The sequence below is a fragment of the Schistocerca nitens genome, chromosome 2 (genome assembly GCF_023898315.1).
Source record: "Schistocerca nitens isolate TAMUIC-IGC-003100 chromosome 2, iqSchNite1.1, whole genome shotgun sequence".
Classification (NCBI taxonomy): Eukaryota; Metazoa; Arthropoda; class Insecta; order Orthoptera; family Acrididae; genus Schistocerca; species Schistocerca nitens.
Window position 1 is genome coordinate 881243787 of NC_064615.1, and position 17947 is coordinate 881261733.

General features: G+C 41.4%; 1 protein-coding gene across 1 annotated transcript; it reads left to right on the top strand.

Moving 5' to 3' along the window:
• The first annotated feature begins 1810 nt into the window (after window positions 1-1810).
• On the top strand, window positions 1811-17665 carry LOC126237184 (dehydrogenase/reductase SDR family member 11-like). The gene is made up of 6 exons (XM_049947060.1): window positions 1811-1994; window positions 6141-6303; window positions 9094-9223; window positions 13353-13482; window positions 15940-16083; window positions 17555-17665. The coding sequence occupies exons 1-6, from the start codon at window positions 1857-1859 to the stop codon at window positions 17597-17599; spliced, it is 750 nt and encodes a 249-aa protein (XP_049803017.1). The 5' UTR covers window positions 1811-1856; the 3' UTR covers window positions 17600-17665.
• Window positions 17666-17947: the final 282 nt, after the last annotated feature.

Below are 17947 nucleotides of genomic sequence, written 5' to 3' on the forward strand. Positions count from 1 at the left end.
CATTTGAAATACTGAATATTGTTTTTGAAAAACTTTCTGCTTGTTTGCCACATCCTTAAGATATCGCATTCAGCTGCTGAGCAACACTGACTGTTGGATGGCCCTGTATTGCCCTAGCGATCAGCGACGTGAAACAAAACTTTAATCATATGCTAAAACTGAAATAATGACAATCAATGTAATTAAATCTCAAAATAGACTAATTGTGCATTCAGTGAACTTTAACCCAAACTAACTGCTGAAGTACGTTATGAAAATGACTACACGAAGTGCTACGTCTCATTTGAAATATCCACCAAATAAAATATTGCTCAGCTCGATAGAACAAAAAACTCTTTAAGACTACCTATAGTGTTACCCGTAAATTAACCTCCTTACTTAGCACAACACCTGAAAATTCTACGTACTGTTTGCACATAAGAATGCAAAGTGAGATCTGCCCTGAAAAAAAAGTGACTTGCCCCATGATGAGCATGCTGTTTTGTGTCTAGTGTAATGACGTTCTCGAAAGCAAAGTGAAATCCGCGAATGTATCAGCTAAAGAAAAATGATCTACTCCTTAGCAAATTTTTCTTTCCTTGTCAAAAACAGCCGGAGCTGCGTGTGGTGTAAAGTGCAATGCACACACGTCAAAATGTTTAAAACTTTACTAAGAATGATGGAGAAGGGTTTACTTTAAAGAAAAGCATTTTTGAAAAGTTAGACTCTCATTATTGCCCAAAAAGACTCTGCAACAGTTTCAAAATTCACTCATAACAAGAATTACAGACATTTGCGTTATTTGTGACAGAATGAAAACAAAGTGATGAAATTAGCACTAATCATGAATATTATTGGTTATTTAAGGGACAAAGATTTCCTTCAATCAATAGTTCCGACAAACAGACATTTCATTGTTGTGCGTGAAATGGTTACCTTGAAATATTACTACAAAAATCTTCTCCATCCATACAGTCAAGAAAACAGCTTTATAAACAAGTTTTCAATTCTATAATAAAGTATTGAAGACAATTTCTCCCAGACTCACGAACACCAGATCTTCTTCTCTCAAACTCATCTGTTCGATACTGTGCCAGTAATAAGAATGTCCTAACGATGTACAACTGACTAGCGACAAAGCGACATTGAACACAGTCAAGGATCTTATAGAGTACCCATCCAGTGCACTCATGCATGTTTCTCCCACTACAGTAGAGGGGAAATATTTACAACGGCTGAAAATGTATGGAAGCCTTACAAGGTGTTTTCATGCGAATTCAAGGTACTTTGATACAGCGAGCTGCAGGACGTCTGCACCACGCGTAGTGTCAATAGAAGGTTATTATAGGACAGAATGGCCCATTCAACAAGTATTGCTTTCGAGTCTCATTTTTATAGGACTTTTGCTCGTATTTTCGATATTACACTACAAAAACTGTTTGTTTGTTGTTTTATTTTCCAATAGAAAATTAGCAAAATAAATACCAGAAGAATTCCGGGTTTGCCAGCTAGTAAGATATATAAGTTCAGCACAAATTTAGTTTAGAAAGAAACTATTGATCACACGGAAGTAGCTTGCTGACTTGTGTAAATAACTGAGCGCCGTAACTCCTTTAGTTGCCAAGAGCAATTACTTTGTCGATAAAGGCAAATGATGCAAACTTCAGTTATTATGTCAGGCGGCGGTACCGATGGACTTCGCACCTGGCTTATCTTACTACGTGGTCACGTGACGGCGGCGTAATCTGCTGTAGTGGGAGCCGTAGTAGTGTGAAGCGTCTGCGCTCCGCCGCCAGCCCTATAAATAGCATCCGTTGATGCTAGAGGAAACACTCAGCACCAGACAGCAGTAGCAGCAGTAGACACCAGCATCAGACATGGGCATCGAGAAGTACGCTGGCCGCGTGGCCCTGGTTACTGGCGCCAGTTCCGGCATGGGCGCCGCTATCGCTCAGGAGCTGCTCAAGCACGGCATCCACGTGGTCGGCCTCGCCAGGAGGGTGGAACTGATCAAGGTCGGTCTGTGAAACACTCCTAACTAGATTTAGGCCCTTCCTGCAGAATACGAGGGACAGTTCAGCAGATCCTTTCGGAAGGCATTCTCACATATTTTTGGATAGGAGGGGCTATTACTGTATAGACAAATTTCCGTATATTGTCACGGTAAATCCACAGCTTATTCTCCAGCGTTTCAGGAAAAGACGCGACAGTTCATCACTCTCAAGAAGCGTGTAGCATACACTTTACACAGAGTCGACAGTAATGGACGATCACCCACCGCAAGGTCCAGAAAATGTGTTGACATGGTGCATGTGACAGTTTTACAAAATGGCTCTGAGCACTATGGGACTCAACTGCTGAGGTCATCAGTCCCCTAGAACTTAGAACTAGTTAAACCTAACTAACCTAAGGACATCACAAACATCCATGCCCGAGGCAGGATTCGAACCTGCGACCGTAGCGGTCTTGCGGTTCCAGACTGCAGCGCCTTTAACCGCACGGCCACTTCGGCCGGCGTGACAGTTTTACAGCTTCCCCAGAGAGGACCAGTTACTGTTTATATTATCACTACCTTAACTCAGTAGGAGGAAGGCTGCGCTAATGAGTTGCATATGCGCTCTCCCACCGTGCCACTGTAGAAGATATTGTTACTGATAACCCAGACAAATTTAGACACTTCATCACCACAAATAGATATTTATTCCTTTAGCTATTCGGCAAGAGACTTGGCAACTCATTATTCCTGAGACTTGTATAGCAAATACGAGCACGCTGTCCTCGGCACTGAACGATCGCCGAATCTTGCCTGTGTTGTCATGTCGCATCTACCTAATGTTCTAGTTCCTCGAGAGATGCCTATTTACCTAAATGTTTGTATTTACAGTACCTTACGTTTCTCACATGAAAAGAAATAAAATTTATCTATGTTGTGTAGTCAGATAAAATAAACTTAACCTTTTATAAACTCACTGTAACATTAGTTTCAATTCCTAGAAAATAACGTTTTTAGTTTCCATTTAGAAGTAAGATTAAATAACCGCTTGCATACACTCACTCTTCAGTAAGCAACTTAAAATTACCTGGGGGAGTAACATGGCGGTCTCTGACCCACTCTTCTTGAGCATCCAAAACGTACACCAGATCCCAGAAAATCAGGCTACCGATCTTAACAACCATGTATGGCGGGGAGAAATTGCTCCAATAATTCGTGTTACACTAACTCCTGACTACACTCAAGTTATCACTTAATCTAAATTCTCGACATGTAACTGACGAGGAACTTCAATACTGCAACGTTCATCGGACCGTTATCTGTTTAAAATGTGTATAAATGATCTACTAGAATGCGTCAGATGCAATTCAAGACTAGTTGCAGGCGATTTGATTGTCTCTAACAAAGTTACAGCGCCAGAGAACAGTAGCGATTTGCAGAAGGACTTGCAACAGGACTGATCGATGTTACCGGGTCCGGCAGTTGATCCTGAACATAAATAAATGTAGCACTTCGCGCATACACAGGAAAAGAAAGCCACTAACGTACAACTACACTATTGATGAGAAACTGCTAGAAAATGTAGCTACCGTAAAATAACTAGGAGTAACTATCCAGAGCGATGTTTAGTGGAATGATAGCATAAAACAAATAAAAGATACCATACTGACATTCATAGGAAGCATCTTAGGGAAATATAGGTCGTCCACGAAGGAAATCTTCGACCTATTCTTGAGTATTGTTCATCAATATATGGTCCTTACCAGGTAGGACTGATAGAAGACATGGAGATGATGGAACGGAGAGCTGACCGTTTCGTCGTGGGATCGTTAAGTCGGGGCGAGAGGGCTACTGGGATGCTAAACAGTTGGCAGACGTTAGAAGAGAGATGTTGTGAATTACGGAGAAGTTCAGGTAAAAATATAGATAAAGCGCTTTCCGGGAAGACTTGGACGACATATACATCTCGCATGATGACCACGGCGAGAAAATTCGAGAAATTAGAGCTAATTTAGAGGCTTACCGACAACCATTCTTCCTTTGCGCCATTCGCGGTAGCAGAATGTGACTTGGTTAACGGACACACTACTGTTACTTCGCCAGGTTTCTGTTTGAATTCCTGAACAGCGCAGAGGCAACTGCCACAGCAGTACGGAGAGTTGAACAGCCCAACGATTTACCCATTGTTCTTTCCAAGGCCACTCTACATCTACATCTACATCTACATTCATACTCCGCAAGCCACCCAACGGTGTGTGGCGGAGGGCACTTTACGTGCCACTGTCATTACCTCCCTTTCCTATTCCAGTCGCGTATGGTTCGCGGGAAGAACGACTGTCTGAAAGCCTCCGTGCGCGCTCTAATCTCTCTAATTTTACATTCGTGATCTCCTCGGGAGGTATAAGTAGGGGGAAGCAATATACTCGATACCTCATCCAGAAACGCACCCTCTCGAAACCTGGCGAGCAAGCTACACCGCGATGCAGAGCGCCTCTCTTGCAGAGTCTGCCACTTGAGTTTGCTAAACATCTCCGTAACGCTATCACGGTTACCAAATAACCCTGTGACGAAACGCGCCGCTCTTCTTTGGATCTTCTCTATCTCCTCCGTCAACCCGATCTGGTACGGATCCCACACTGATGAGCAATACTCAAGTATAGGTCGAACGAGTGTTTTGTAAGCCACCTCCTTTGTTGATGGACTACATTTTCTAAGCACTCTCCCAATGAATCTCAACCTGGCACCTGCCTTACCAACAATTAATTTTATATGATCATTCCACTTCAAATCGTTCCGCACGCATACTCCCAGATATTTTACAGAAGTAACTGCTACCAGTGTTTGTTCCGCTATCATATAATCATACAATAAAGGATCCTTCTTTCTATGTATTCGCAATACATTACATTTGTCTATGTTAAGGGACAGTTGCCACTCCCTGCACCAAGTGCCTATCCGCTGCAGATCTTCCTGCATTTCGCTACAATTTTCTAATGCTGCAACTTCTCTGTATACTACAGCATCATCCGCGAAAAGCCGCATGGAACTTCCGACACTATCTACTAGGTCATTTATATATATTGTGAAAAGCAATGGTCCCATAACACTCCCCTGTGGCACGCCAGAGGTTACCTTAACGTCTGTAGATGTCTCTCAATTGATAACAACATGCTGTGTTCTGTTTGCTAAAAACTCTTCAATCCAGCCACACAGCTGGTCTGATATTCCGTAGGCTCTTACTTTGTTTATCAGGCGACAGTGCGGAACTGTATCGAACGCCTTCCGGAAGTCAAGAAAAATAGCATCTACCTGGGAGCCTGTATCTAATATTTTCTGGATCTCATGAACAAATAACGCGAGTTGGGTCTCACACGATCGCTGTTTCCGGAATCCATGTTGATTCCTACATAGTAGATTCTGGGTTTCCAAAAACGACATGATACTCGAGCAAAAAACATGTTCTAAAATTCTACAACAGATCGACGTCAGAGATATAGGTCTATAGTTTTGCGCATCTGATCGACGACCCTTCTTGAAGACTGGGACTACCTGTGCTCTTTTCCAATCATTTGGAACCCTCCGTTCCTCTAGAGACTTGCGGTACACGGCTGTTAGAAGGGGGGCAAGTTCTTTCGCGTACTCTGTGTAGAATCGAATTGGTATCCCGTCAGGTCCAGTGGACTTTCCTCTGTTGAGTGATTTCAGTTGCTTTTCTATTCCTTGGACACTTATTTCGATGTCAGCCATTTTTTCGTTTGTGCGAGGATTTAGAGAAGACGCTCTTCAGGGAGACGTGGGAAAAGAAGAAAGCATCCTCGCAGCTTTCAAATGGATTAGGGAGAACCTCAAAGGTGTCGACATCCTCGTCAACAGCGCCGGTGCCGACTACGACACTGATTTTATATGTATGTATGCAAACGGAAAATCAAATATCTCACATTCCTATTCGTCTACTTGATTCTCAGTTAAAATCGGGACCCCACGCAGCTGCAGACAGCCTGCAGTGGTACTGATTCCCTCGCAACAACGGACCAACGCTCGTGCCGTACATGAAACAACCTGTCTAACCATTCTGTGATAGAGCAACATATCGGTGTCGAGTTTCATATCGCTGTTGACATTATTATCTTATGAAGCACTTAAAAGCATTCTTTCTGTTTTTCCTTAGGCTCTTGAAGTGAAGGGGGCGCCGGGCAAACTGTACGCTCTTCAGGGAGACGTGGGAAAAGAAGAAAGCATCCTCGCAGCTTTCAAATGGATTAGGGAGAACCTCAAAGGTGTCGACATCCTCGTCAACAGCGCCGGTGCCGACTACGACACTGATTTTATATGTATGTATGCAAACGGAAAATCAAATATCTCACATTTTAATGAATTTACGTTGAATTAACGTGTAAATGATCAGAAATGTGAAGGAATGCATTATCGAACGTTCTGGAACATAAAACTGTTGCCGGATCAAGCCTCGAAGTCGGGACCTTCGCCTCTCGCGCGCAAGTGCTCTACAAACTGTGCTACATAGATTTACCTACGACACCTGATTCTATCTTGGGTAGCTAATTAACAAGGCACTTGCCCCAGAAAAGCGAACGTCCCGAGTTCAAATCTGGGTCGGGCATATAGTTTTAACCCGCCAGGATGTTTCATATTAGCGCACATACAACCACAGTGTGAAAATTCTTTCTCAACTGATTATCAGCTAGAGTAAAAATTTACTGAAATTACAGCACATCTGTACATTTTGCTGTCAACAAAGAAATTCAGCGAAATACTTCAAGACAAAGCAGCCGAGTCACACTTGCGTAGGTACTGCGACCAGAATTAATGCCTACTGGTCCGGCACTTTGGCTGTGGTGAGTGCAGCCTGAAGGTCTCTCGACCACACGCATGTGGCAAATGGTGGGCTACCTTTCTGAGCTGTTATTCCACAAGAACACAATAGATGTTTGATACAATTTACTTGATTAACAGGACAATTTCCTCTATTGTGGTGTTTGACAACTGTGATGACAGTCACATTCTCATACGTGTTTGAAATAAAAGTTGCTGGCGAGCTATAAATTATAAATGGGAGATTGAGCATCCTTAATGATATCTACCAAAGATGGCACAAAGGCCAAAAAGAAGATAGGACTCTGTTAGTTTCAGGAGATTACTGCACGTTGACATCAAACATTGGAGGTGGTCACAGTAATGTGACTGGACCGTGTATAAATGTCAACTTTTTACCTTGGTTACAGTGTCAATATTTTTATGATGTCGTCATAAAATAAAAATAGCGTAAGCAGTTGAATATCCTTTCCTAAAGCCCATTTGTTCTTCAGAAACGATTATTTACGTACAGTCTACGGTGTGTAGCTCTGGTGTACAGCATTTAAGGTGTGTCAGTTAACTTGTTCCCGTGTAGTTTTGTTATAGAGTGACATTACTTTCTCATTTACCCAGAAATGAGGATACTCTGTGCATCTAGCAGAGATTAAAAATATGAAGTAACGTTACCCCCTAGTTAATTATACATTAATTCCATCTGTAACAATTTATTTCCACTTTATGTGACATATATCGGCCGTAAATTCTCCTTTATTAATTTTATTCAGCCATTTTGATTCCCCATACGTTTTCCCTTGAATCACTTGTACGTTTTCATCATGCCGTAAAGAAGCACGCTGATGAACCAAAACGTTATGGCCACTGGCCACAGCGTGACTGAATGCAGCCCCGTGAGGTTCCGAGGATGAAGGAGAGTAGATAAATGGAACAGCGGAGATCGCACAATCATTCTAGCGACGAGACAGGCCGCAAATGTAGAAACCCAGACTGTGAGGTGGGGCAGGTTGCTACGGCGAGGCGCGTGGGAATGAGCTTCTCGGAAACGGCGGAACTGGTCGGCTGCTGGTATGGTACTGTCGTGAACCCTGTGGAAGGCGGCTGGAGGACGGCGAAACCACGAGCAGGCGACGGGATACTGCAGGTTCACGCCTCGTCACAGACAGCGGACGTCGGAGGCTTGCTCGCCCCGAATAGGACAGGCGGCGATTTGCAGAAGATCTGACAACAGAGTACAATGCTGGTCTGGAACAAGTGTTTTGTTATACACCATTCATGGTACATTTCTGAACATGACGCTTCACAGCAGACGCCCCATACAGATTGCCATTGACCTAAAGACGTCGTCAGTTTGGACTACAGTGGGCACAGGAACGCCGAGATTCGATCATGAGTCTCTGGAAACGTGAGACCTGGCCAGACGATTCACATTTCTTGTTACACCAGATCCATGTTCATGTCCAGTCAAGTCATCATCTAGGCGTACGTCAGTTCGAGACCTATGTAGGTAATCTAAGACACAGTGACAGCTGGACCACGCAAACGTTATTGCGCATCATCTGCATCCGTTCATGCTTGATGCCTTCTTTTAAGGCGAAGGCGTTTTCCAGCAGGATAACAGTCCTTATAAAAAGACCAGATTCGTGCTACAGTGGTTCGAGGAGCCTAGGACTGAAGTAAATACGGCAAGAGGTATTTAGTGCTATTAAATTTACACTGAGTATTTAAACAACACTTAAGTAATTGTAATAATAAATGAACAATAATTGTAAAAATAAATGAACAATTTCAGAATATTTGGGCCTTAAATCACTGTTTAAACGTAGGGTCCCAGAGACTCCACATTATACGTTACAGAAAAGTTGCCTCGAGAATTAAGGGCTAATTTTTATTACATTTACGCTGTCGAAATCTATCATAAATGTAGATATTGAGTAAAAAAATATGGTAGCATTTGTATTAACGAAAACGCCTTCATTGTTTACAGTTACAAAGCGAAACTGTGGTTAATATACAGTATAAATTTCATATCGCTGTTCTAAACAGCCTCTGAGGTAACGAATCATGGTCAACGTAAAATCAAAGTGGGCACGACACGTACCAGGTCTCCTCTTAACTTATTTTCTTGATCGATTTATTTTTAAGCATAAATCCCCATATTATCATCTGTGAAAGGTGAAATGTATTTTTATTACCTGTCTCTTTCTCTAAAACTGCTGCGTCAAAATTGCACTTTAAGTTGTCTAACTATATTTAGAAAATTGACTGATGCTCATCTGTGTTGACTTACACAGCCGGTAAAACGGAACACTGGAGGCAGATGTTTGAGGTGAACGAGCTTGGTCTGGCCATCTGCAGCAGGGAGGCGGTCCAGGACATGATGAGGAGGGGCGTCGACGACGGCTTCATCATCCACATCAGCAGGTAGGAGCCAGCGCCTACGTGGCGAGGCTTGTAAAGGCGACAACAGACACATGTACAAACTTCTGTGAATAATTCAGTAAGTAGGTACTGTACTAGTGATTGTTGTGGGACTGACTCTAATAGTGATTCATCTGTCACTCCATCAGTCCTTTACGCCGTTGTTGACATTTAGAGATGTACTATTTCCCTTCTCTTAATGGCAGCTCTCTTGGACATTAACGTTTTCCAAAATTCTTGGTAGCTACAGAACGAATGTTTACTGATGTAGTCACTTCGCACCCTCGATAATGATTATAAACATTGCTACACTCTTTGTTTCTCATATGACGTTGGCGTACGTGGCATTATACATTTTGACATACAGTACCGCTGTCAATTACATGGTATGATATTTCACACAAGGAAAAAGATCTTTTTCGACCACATTTATTTATTGACGCCAAATTTAATTGCTTTCGATTTCAGTGCCAAGTGGTTCGAACTTCAGGCTCCTTACACGGATGCAAAACCTGTCACAAGTTCTACGACTCGCTACCCACACGATGATTACATTAGAAAACGTAGTTACCACGACTTCCTGATCGCTCGAACAACATTTTAGGCCGAGAAGGTCTGCTGTTATTTCCTGGACTTATTCTTCGTTTCCAGGAAGTAAAAATACACTGTTTGACAATAGCTAAGAAACAACCTCACTTGCTAAGAAATAACTGTCTGTTCCTACAGCACAACCGACCAATGACAGTAAAAGGAAACGTGGACGTGTTAACTGTATGCGAAGCCTGTGTACGAGCGCTCTGTATGCATTCGACAGTTGTTGTGGAGAAGGCTTCTCAGGAAACGATCAGTGCGACGTTCCGCGGTACGGCAACACATCTGCAGGATACCATCTGAGTGCTTACGATCGTGAACGAACAGTCGGACAGCTCGAAGCCGGTCACAGATTTACTATAATAATGGGTATGTCAAAAAGTGTCATCCCGCGATTGAAAAACTGGCCAAATGACAGAAGGTCTCGCACACTGAAGGTTCCGTTCGATCTTAATTATGTATATGGACAGTCCATCAGTTCCGTGAATCGAGAATCTCTACCATTTTTGCCTGTTATCGACATTGATATTGGCAGGATATCTGTGGCAGATATTCGAGAATGTTTGAAATTCAATAATATGGATGTCACCTAAAGTCATGCGACAGGCAGACGACCTTTACTACAATAATCAGTAGTTTTCCGTTCAGGCTTACTGCGTCGCAATTATAAATGTTAGATATCAGGCTAGGAATGACTTTACTGCTCGTATAACTCCTTTCGGCATTTATCCATCATCAGATATTCTGTAGCGATTAGTGCCCGTAGATATAGCGTTTCAAATTGTATGTGGAAGAAATATTCGGAGAGTAGCCAGAAATCGTCAAAAATGGACAAGGTCTTGGGACCATGGGATCCTTGAGAGTTTACCTACATATTTTGGGTTTGGGTGAGCCCCTCGTTCAACCATAATATACCGCAAATCTCTCGAACTAATAACTTTGACCGGTGACTGGGTTAAAGGAGAGATGATACACCAAATTAGGGTCAAACATCAGTGACATCCAAGTGTTGCAGAATATGAGAGCATATTTAGCACATCATTGTGTTTCTATTATGGTAGTTATAAGGCTGTATTTCAGAATATGAACTTTATTTCTGTGTCACAATTATCTATGAACTTTTGCTTAAAAAATAAGGGACATGACAGTCAGTCTTCCTTCTTCTTCCTCGAGCCTCACTGTTAGAATGGTATACCATTCTGGTATCATGATTTCTGTTTTAAGTCATTTACAACATTATTTTGATAGATGAGTGCACTACCCTGTCATTTCCTTAAAATGATATATTTCGTATAATTTTTGGCATTTTAAATTAGTTGGGGGGGGGGGTATAGTTAGTTTGGTGACGCAATAATCACTCGCCATAAGTGAGTTATCGTTTTCACATTTCGACATTTGTATGTTGAACCTGCAGTCTATACTTTCAACGAAGTCTAAATGTAATTATTATTATTATTATTATTATTATTATTATTATTACTCCTACTACTGTAGAGACTACTGCTTTGCATTGACAACCATGAAATGGTCTTGTGCTGAGGACTTTTGGGCCTATAGCAAAACCCACGTGAGTAAAGAAATAATATTTTGCAAATTCATTTTATACCTCAAAAACAATGTAAGCTTCAATACCTTCTTCCTAATTTTTATAACAGTACGTTTTGATTTCTTGTTGGCAATGTGATTTGTGAAACTTCCTGGCAGATTAAAACTGTGTGCGCGACCGAGACTCGAACTCGGGACCTTTGCCTTTCGCGGGCAAGTGCTCTACCATCTGAGCTACCGAAGCACGACTCATGGCCGGTACTCACAGCTTTATTTCTGCCAGTATCTCGTCTCCTACGTTCCAAACTTTACAGAAGCTCTCCTGCGAACCTTGCAGAACTAGCACTCCTGAAAGAAAGGATACTGCGGGGACATTGCTTAGCCACAGCCTGGGGGATGTTTCCAGAATGAGATTTTCACTCTGCAGCGGAGTGTGCGCTGATATGAAACTTCCTGGCAGATTAAAACTGTGTGCCCGACCGAGACTCGAACTCGGGACCTTTGCCTTTCGCGGGCAAGTGCTCTACCATCTGAGCTACCGAAGCACAATTCACGCCCGGTACTCACAGCTTTACTTCTGCCAGTATCTCGTCTCCTACGTTCCAAACTAGCTAAGCCATGTCTCCGCAGTATCCTTTCTTTCAGGAGTGCTAGTTCTGCAAGGTTCGCAGGAGAGCTTCTGTAAAGTTTGGAACGTAGGAGACGAGATACTGGCAGAAGTAAAGCTGTGAGTACCGGGCGTGAGTCGAGCTTCGGTAGCTCAGATGGTAGAGCACTTGCCCGCGAAGGGCAAAGGTCCCGAGTTCGAGTCTCGGTCGGGCACACAGTTTTAATCTGCCAGGAAGTTTCATATCAGCGCACACTCCGCTGCAGAGTGAAAATCTCATTCTGGACATGTGATTTGTATTTCCATCTTTAGCAGTGTACCTTCTTATTTAAAATTAATATCACAAAAATGCGCACTGGAGGGAGAGGATACATTAAAGTTCTGATATCAAACGTTACGAGGTATCAAGAACAGAATGACTTCCTCCGTTCTAATCATCATGGACTCCGGAACATCGGTCATGAGAACCCAACTCGCACTTTGGTCATACGGCATCGCGGAAATCAAGGATCGAGACGACGAGAGGGGTGCTATTTTTACTGTCTTCTGGAATGTATTTCACTTTGTATCACACCAACGCTTATTAAAGGAAGGACGATAACATGGAGTATCGAAAGGCATTTGTGTTTGGATTTATAATATTTAGGTAAGGAGGTTCAACATGTTGGGTCGAGAGTCATCGACAGATTTCAGTAACTTCAGACTTGCCCAGAATAGTGTATTAAGATCCTTGCTATTCGTGTTATTTATTGATGATCTGGGAGACGTTATGATAAACAAGTACTTTCTGCAGATGAGGTAGTTATCTGCAATGAAGTACTATCTGAAAAGAAACTGCAGAAATGTCTAGACAGATATCGATAAGATATCAAAGAAATATCATGAATGGTTACTTGCCTTAAATATTCAAAAATATGAAACTGTGCGCTTTATAAAACACAAAATCAAAGTATCCTATGAGTACAATTACTACGAGTCACAGCTGGAAATGTCAACTCATACAAATAGTTTGTCGTAGCATTTTGTCACGATATGAAGAGTAGCAGATAAAGCACGTGGCAGACTTCGGTTTCTTGGTAGGACGATGAAGCAACGGAATTGTTAGGCACGTGAAGACAGACACAAACTGTCCCGCGAAAGCCTGTCTACAATATTTCAAGAGCCAGTGTTGAGGAGTCTAGGGATACATTAACACCCTCGACGTATTGTTCTTTTAGGGACTGCTAGGACAAGGTTCAATTAATTACAGCTCGTGTAGAGACAGTTTAGTAGTCAATCTTGCCGCCCTCCTTTGCTCTGCCATTAATTTCACAGCACTTTGCAGAATTTGAATTTGATACGGAGCAACTTGAGCTTCGGCGACGCTGTATGAGTGACTTTCCTTTCCAGCATTTCGGCCCATGAACCGACGCTGAGTGACGGCCTCGGGATGCACTCAGCTAACAAGTCAGCTGTGAGGGTCATGGCTGAAGGACTCAGGAAGGACCTCGTCGCCAGAAAGAGCAACATTCGTGTTGGGGTAAGACAACATATCTCATCCTGTCAGTGACATATACGTATGTAGGAATCCTTTGATTAATGTGTTGTTACTGTGCTTTTCAGTCCGAGGATTGGTTCTGTGCAGTTATCCACGCTAACCTATCCTGAGCACTTCTCTGAATAACTACTGCAACCAGCATCCATCTGAGGACTATTGTTGCAATCAATCTTTGCTCTCCCTCTACAATTTTTACCAACACACACTTTCCTCCATAATGCGTCTGAGGATGTTTCTGACCAATCATTCCGTTCTTTTAGTCAACCTGTCATACATTTCGTTTTTCCCAATTCGAAGGACTGGTTACTTCCGTATTAGTTATCAGATCCATCCATCTAATTTTCAACTTACTACCGTACCATCACATCTAAAAAGCGTCGTTCTTACTGTTTAATATACACGTATCGCTTCCATAAAGAGCCATATTCCAGAAACGCCTTCCTTACTTTTGGCAAATCCGCATTTTGCATCCTCTCTACTTCGGTAATCGTCATCATTTCGGGGCTCAAATAACAAAACTCATCTACTGCTTTCAGTGTCTCATTTCCTAACCCAATTCCTTCAACATCGCCTGATATAATTTGACAACATTAAATGTCTTTGTTTTAATTTTCCGCACTATTTCTGACAGAATTACGATCTCATCGCCAAACGTCGAAGTTTTTATTCATTTACTCTGAAGTTTGGCTTCATTTCTTTCACAAACCCTTTTTAACTTCTACTTCCTTTTCGTGTCCTTCCACTCTTATAACTCCAGTCTGTAAAGTTGTACATAATCTTTGTAAAGTTGTAAATAATCTTTTGCTACTTTTATCCCTACTACTCTCAGTGTTTCAAATAGTGGATTCCAGTAAATATTGTCAAAATAGTTGCCTAATTCTATGAATGCTATATGAGAAGACTTGTCTTTCTTCAGGCTATCTTGTAGGATATGTCGTAGGGTCAGTACTACCACGCGTGTTACTCCATCTTTCCGGAACTCAATCTGACCTTCCACGACGGTGGCGTTTACCAGGTTTTCCATTCTCCCACAAATAATTTGGACCCGCATTTTGCAACAATGACTTATTGAACTGATGGTTCGGTAATCTTTGCTGCTGTCAGTTACTGCTTTCTTTGGCTTTGGAATCATTGCATTATTCTGGAAGGCTGAGGGTATTCCGACTGCCTCATACGTCTATGTCTACCATACTAGGTGGAATAGTTTTGTTATATTCTCCCAAAGGTCTCATTAATTATTATGAGGGAGAATTTTCTTCTCCAGGTGCCTTGTTTACCCGCGTCATCTTCATCTACTTTCTTTTCCCTTTCTACAATATTGTCTTCAAGTTCGTCTCCCTTGGGCAACCCAGCTATATATTTCAGCCTTCCGTTCTTTGCTTAGTAATGGCTTGCCGTCTTAATTCTTGATATCCATACAGCTGCTTCTCTTTTCTCCAAAGGTCTCTTTAATTTTCCAACAGGAGGCATACATATTTCCCATAGTTATGCATGCTACTACAGCTTTTCATTTCTCCTCCAGCCATTCTTGCTTTGCCATACTGCACTTCATGTCACGCTTATTTTTTTAGACTTCCGTATCCCTTTTGTCTGTTTCATTTGCTGTATTTTTATATTTTCTCCTTCTGTGTTATGCAAGAAGTTCGAACTGGGACTTACCCTTTGGCTCTATGATTCTCTGCTGCCGTCACTATTTCATGTATGTGTGCTACTCATTCATCTTCCTTTCCCTTGTTTCAGTCGATTGTCGCATAATGCTACCTTTGAAACTCTCAACGCGCACTGGTTCTTTTCATTATGCAGGCCCTTCTCTTTAATTTCGCACCTTTGTGTAATTTATTATTTTATTCTGGAATTCATGGCCAATAAATTAAGGTCGTAAGCCACAAACACGTGTAGTTTCAAAATATTTGTCTTATCATTACATATCCTGTACTCTATAGTCAAGTAATATATCGGATGTAAAATAAACACAATAACACAATTTTGAAAATTGGAAGTTTTGCAGACGGCTTTACAATCGAACAATGACAAATATATTTTTAAAGTAGTAAACAAGTATATATGTAACAAAACTGTGTGCTATATTGAGACTCTAAGCCACATATTTACGTTCCCACGGGAAAGGCGACTTCGAGTCTCCGTCTCAGATTTAATTTTGTAAAAATCACTAAGCATAGATATTACTCTGGTTTAGAAGAAAAGTTCTCAGTTCAAGTATACGTACGTTTAGTAAGAAGGTACATTTCCAACGGTAGGTATAATAACAAACCTTACTGTTGCCCTGAGACCAAATTACGTTGGCTCGAATTTAAAAAAAAAAATTGCAATATTTGTAACAACAAATAACAAAATTCCTACATATACAAAACAGAATTACAAACATCATCTTATCACTGTACAGATACGGAAAACTAAGAATTAATTCCTCTGTTGCAGCAAATTTCTCCAGGGGTCGTGTTAACCAATGCGATGAACCAGTCTGAAAGGTGGGCACAGACTTTCAAGTCAATGCCTTACTTGGAAGCGGAAGATATAGCAAAAGCCGTAATCTATATGCTTTCCCAGCACCCAAGAGTTCAGGTAAGTTTTCTTCTTCTACCGCAAGTTACCTTATTCCAGGGATGTTCGAAAATTTTCATTTAAATTTTTATTAATAGTGCAGGTATGTGTAGTTTAAAGATTACTTAGAAAACAGGTAGCTACGGAGATGGTAATCGTCCACAACTGCAAATATATTTACCCAACAAGTAAACGAATTCAGTGTCTGCCAAGCGAAATCGACAGTGATTTATCGACGACAGTGTGAGAAGAGGCGACACATTCTCTGGCCACTTCAGTTTTATACCAGATTATGAGCGACTGCGAGATGTCCGGCGCCCTTTTAACTCACCATACCTCTCCTTCATGGAAACTCCCAGAATCTACATCGCTTGATGTGTTGAACATTCAACAGCCTGATTCACAACTTTTAATGCACATACGATACCTAAAATATGACTGCGCCATTAGCTGTGGACTAAAATTCTAAGGAGGACTGAAACGTTACACTTTATTTTACGTGCATTTGTTCACCCAAAATTTAAAGCTATAAATGCAATGTTTTGTTGCAGTGTTAAAAATCAGGTCATAACCTATTTGCTGTAACTTATTATGGTAAATATGTATATGGCGCCATCTTCTTATGGGATTTTTCCTCCTCTTTCCTTTGCACTACTTACAATTATGATATGTATTAGCGTTTCTAGCTTACGGGTGAAACTATGCAAATTAATAAACAGCAAATTAAAAAAATACGTATCTTACGGACTAAATGTTGGACGTAGTGTGTCATTATGTCTACCAATACATACCATCTTGCTAATGGTGTATGTATCTTGCATTAAATTATCTCCAGATTTCAGTTAAACTTCAATTAAAAAGTGTCTCACAACTTCATCAATTATGATATGTTACACGTGCGTAGTTCGATGGAGTTGCAATAAGAGCCACAATCATTAACAACTTCTATGATATGCTGAAGTTCAGGTACATAAATCTTCTCGGAGCTGCATTTTCTCATATATATTAATCACAAATCTTGGTTGCATACTGCCAGAATCACTTTGATCTCCTCTTTAATTTGACGTAGAGTAAGTCAGTGTTAGTCAACCTGGTGCCTGCTGCCCGCTAGTGGTCGTTCTAGCATTCATGGTGGGCAGTAGGCGGAATGGCTGTCAAAAGCATTTTCGTTAGGTTTTCACAAAAATTTCACATAAAGTTATTGGTAAGTAATAATAATTTTGCGGTTTTACTTGCTGTACTACGGCTCACAGTTTTCATAAAGTAACGTTACTTCCCTATTTTATAAATCACCATTACTGTGCTGCCGGTGGGCAGTTAGAAAATTTTGTTGCTGTTAGAGATACGAAAGTGGGAAGTAACTTAAAAAAGGATGACCACTCCTTCTCGAAGTCAATGAAAGAAACACGCGCTATGGAAACCGAATTATTAGCATGTTCTGTAATGTTCTTCCCTACTTCTCCTCTTAACTAATGTGTTTAACTTGTTTCAGGTTCACGACATCATTATCCGACCAACAGGAGAATTTTACGGGTGATTTTGCACTGAATGTTGCCGTCAGTGTCTTGTAATTTCCAAGGTTAATAAAACATCTATTTTAAAACTGCATGTGTGCCAATTCCTTAATATACGTATGCCGTGAAAGCTGCCAAAGATACCCTTCATCCTCTCAGGCGTATTACGCAATATGAAGTCCTTTCCTAGATCAATGTGTTCTGCTACCTTCCCAAGCCAATGAGTACTACAGTCATGCTGATGGCCAATGTGTGGTCCTTTTATAATTTCTGGAGTGGAATGAAGCTAACCATGTGTGTCCTAGGGACTTTCCTAAACAGTGACCAACACCACGACGAGCTACAGTCTGAGAAATGTACGTTTGAGATAC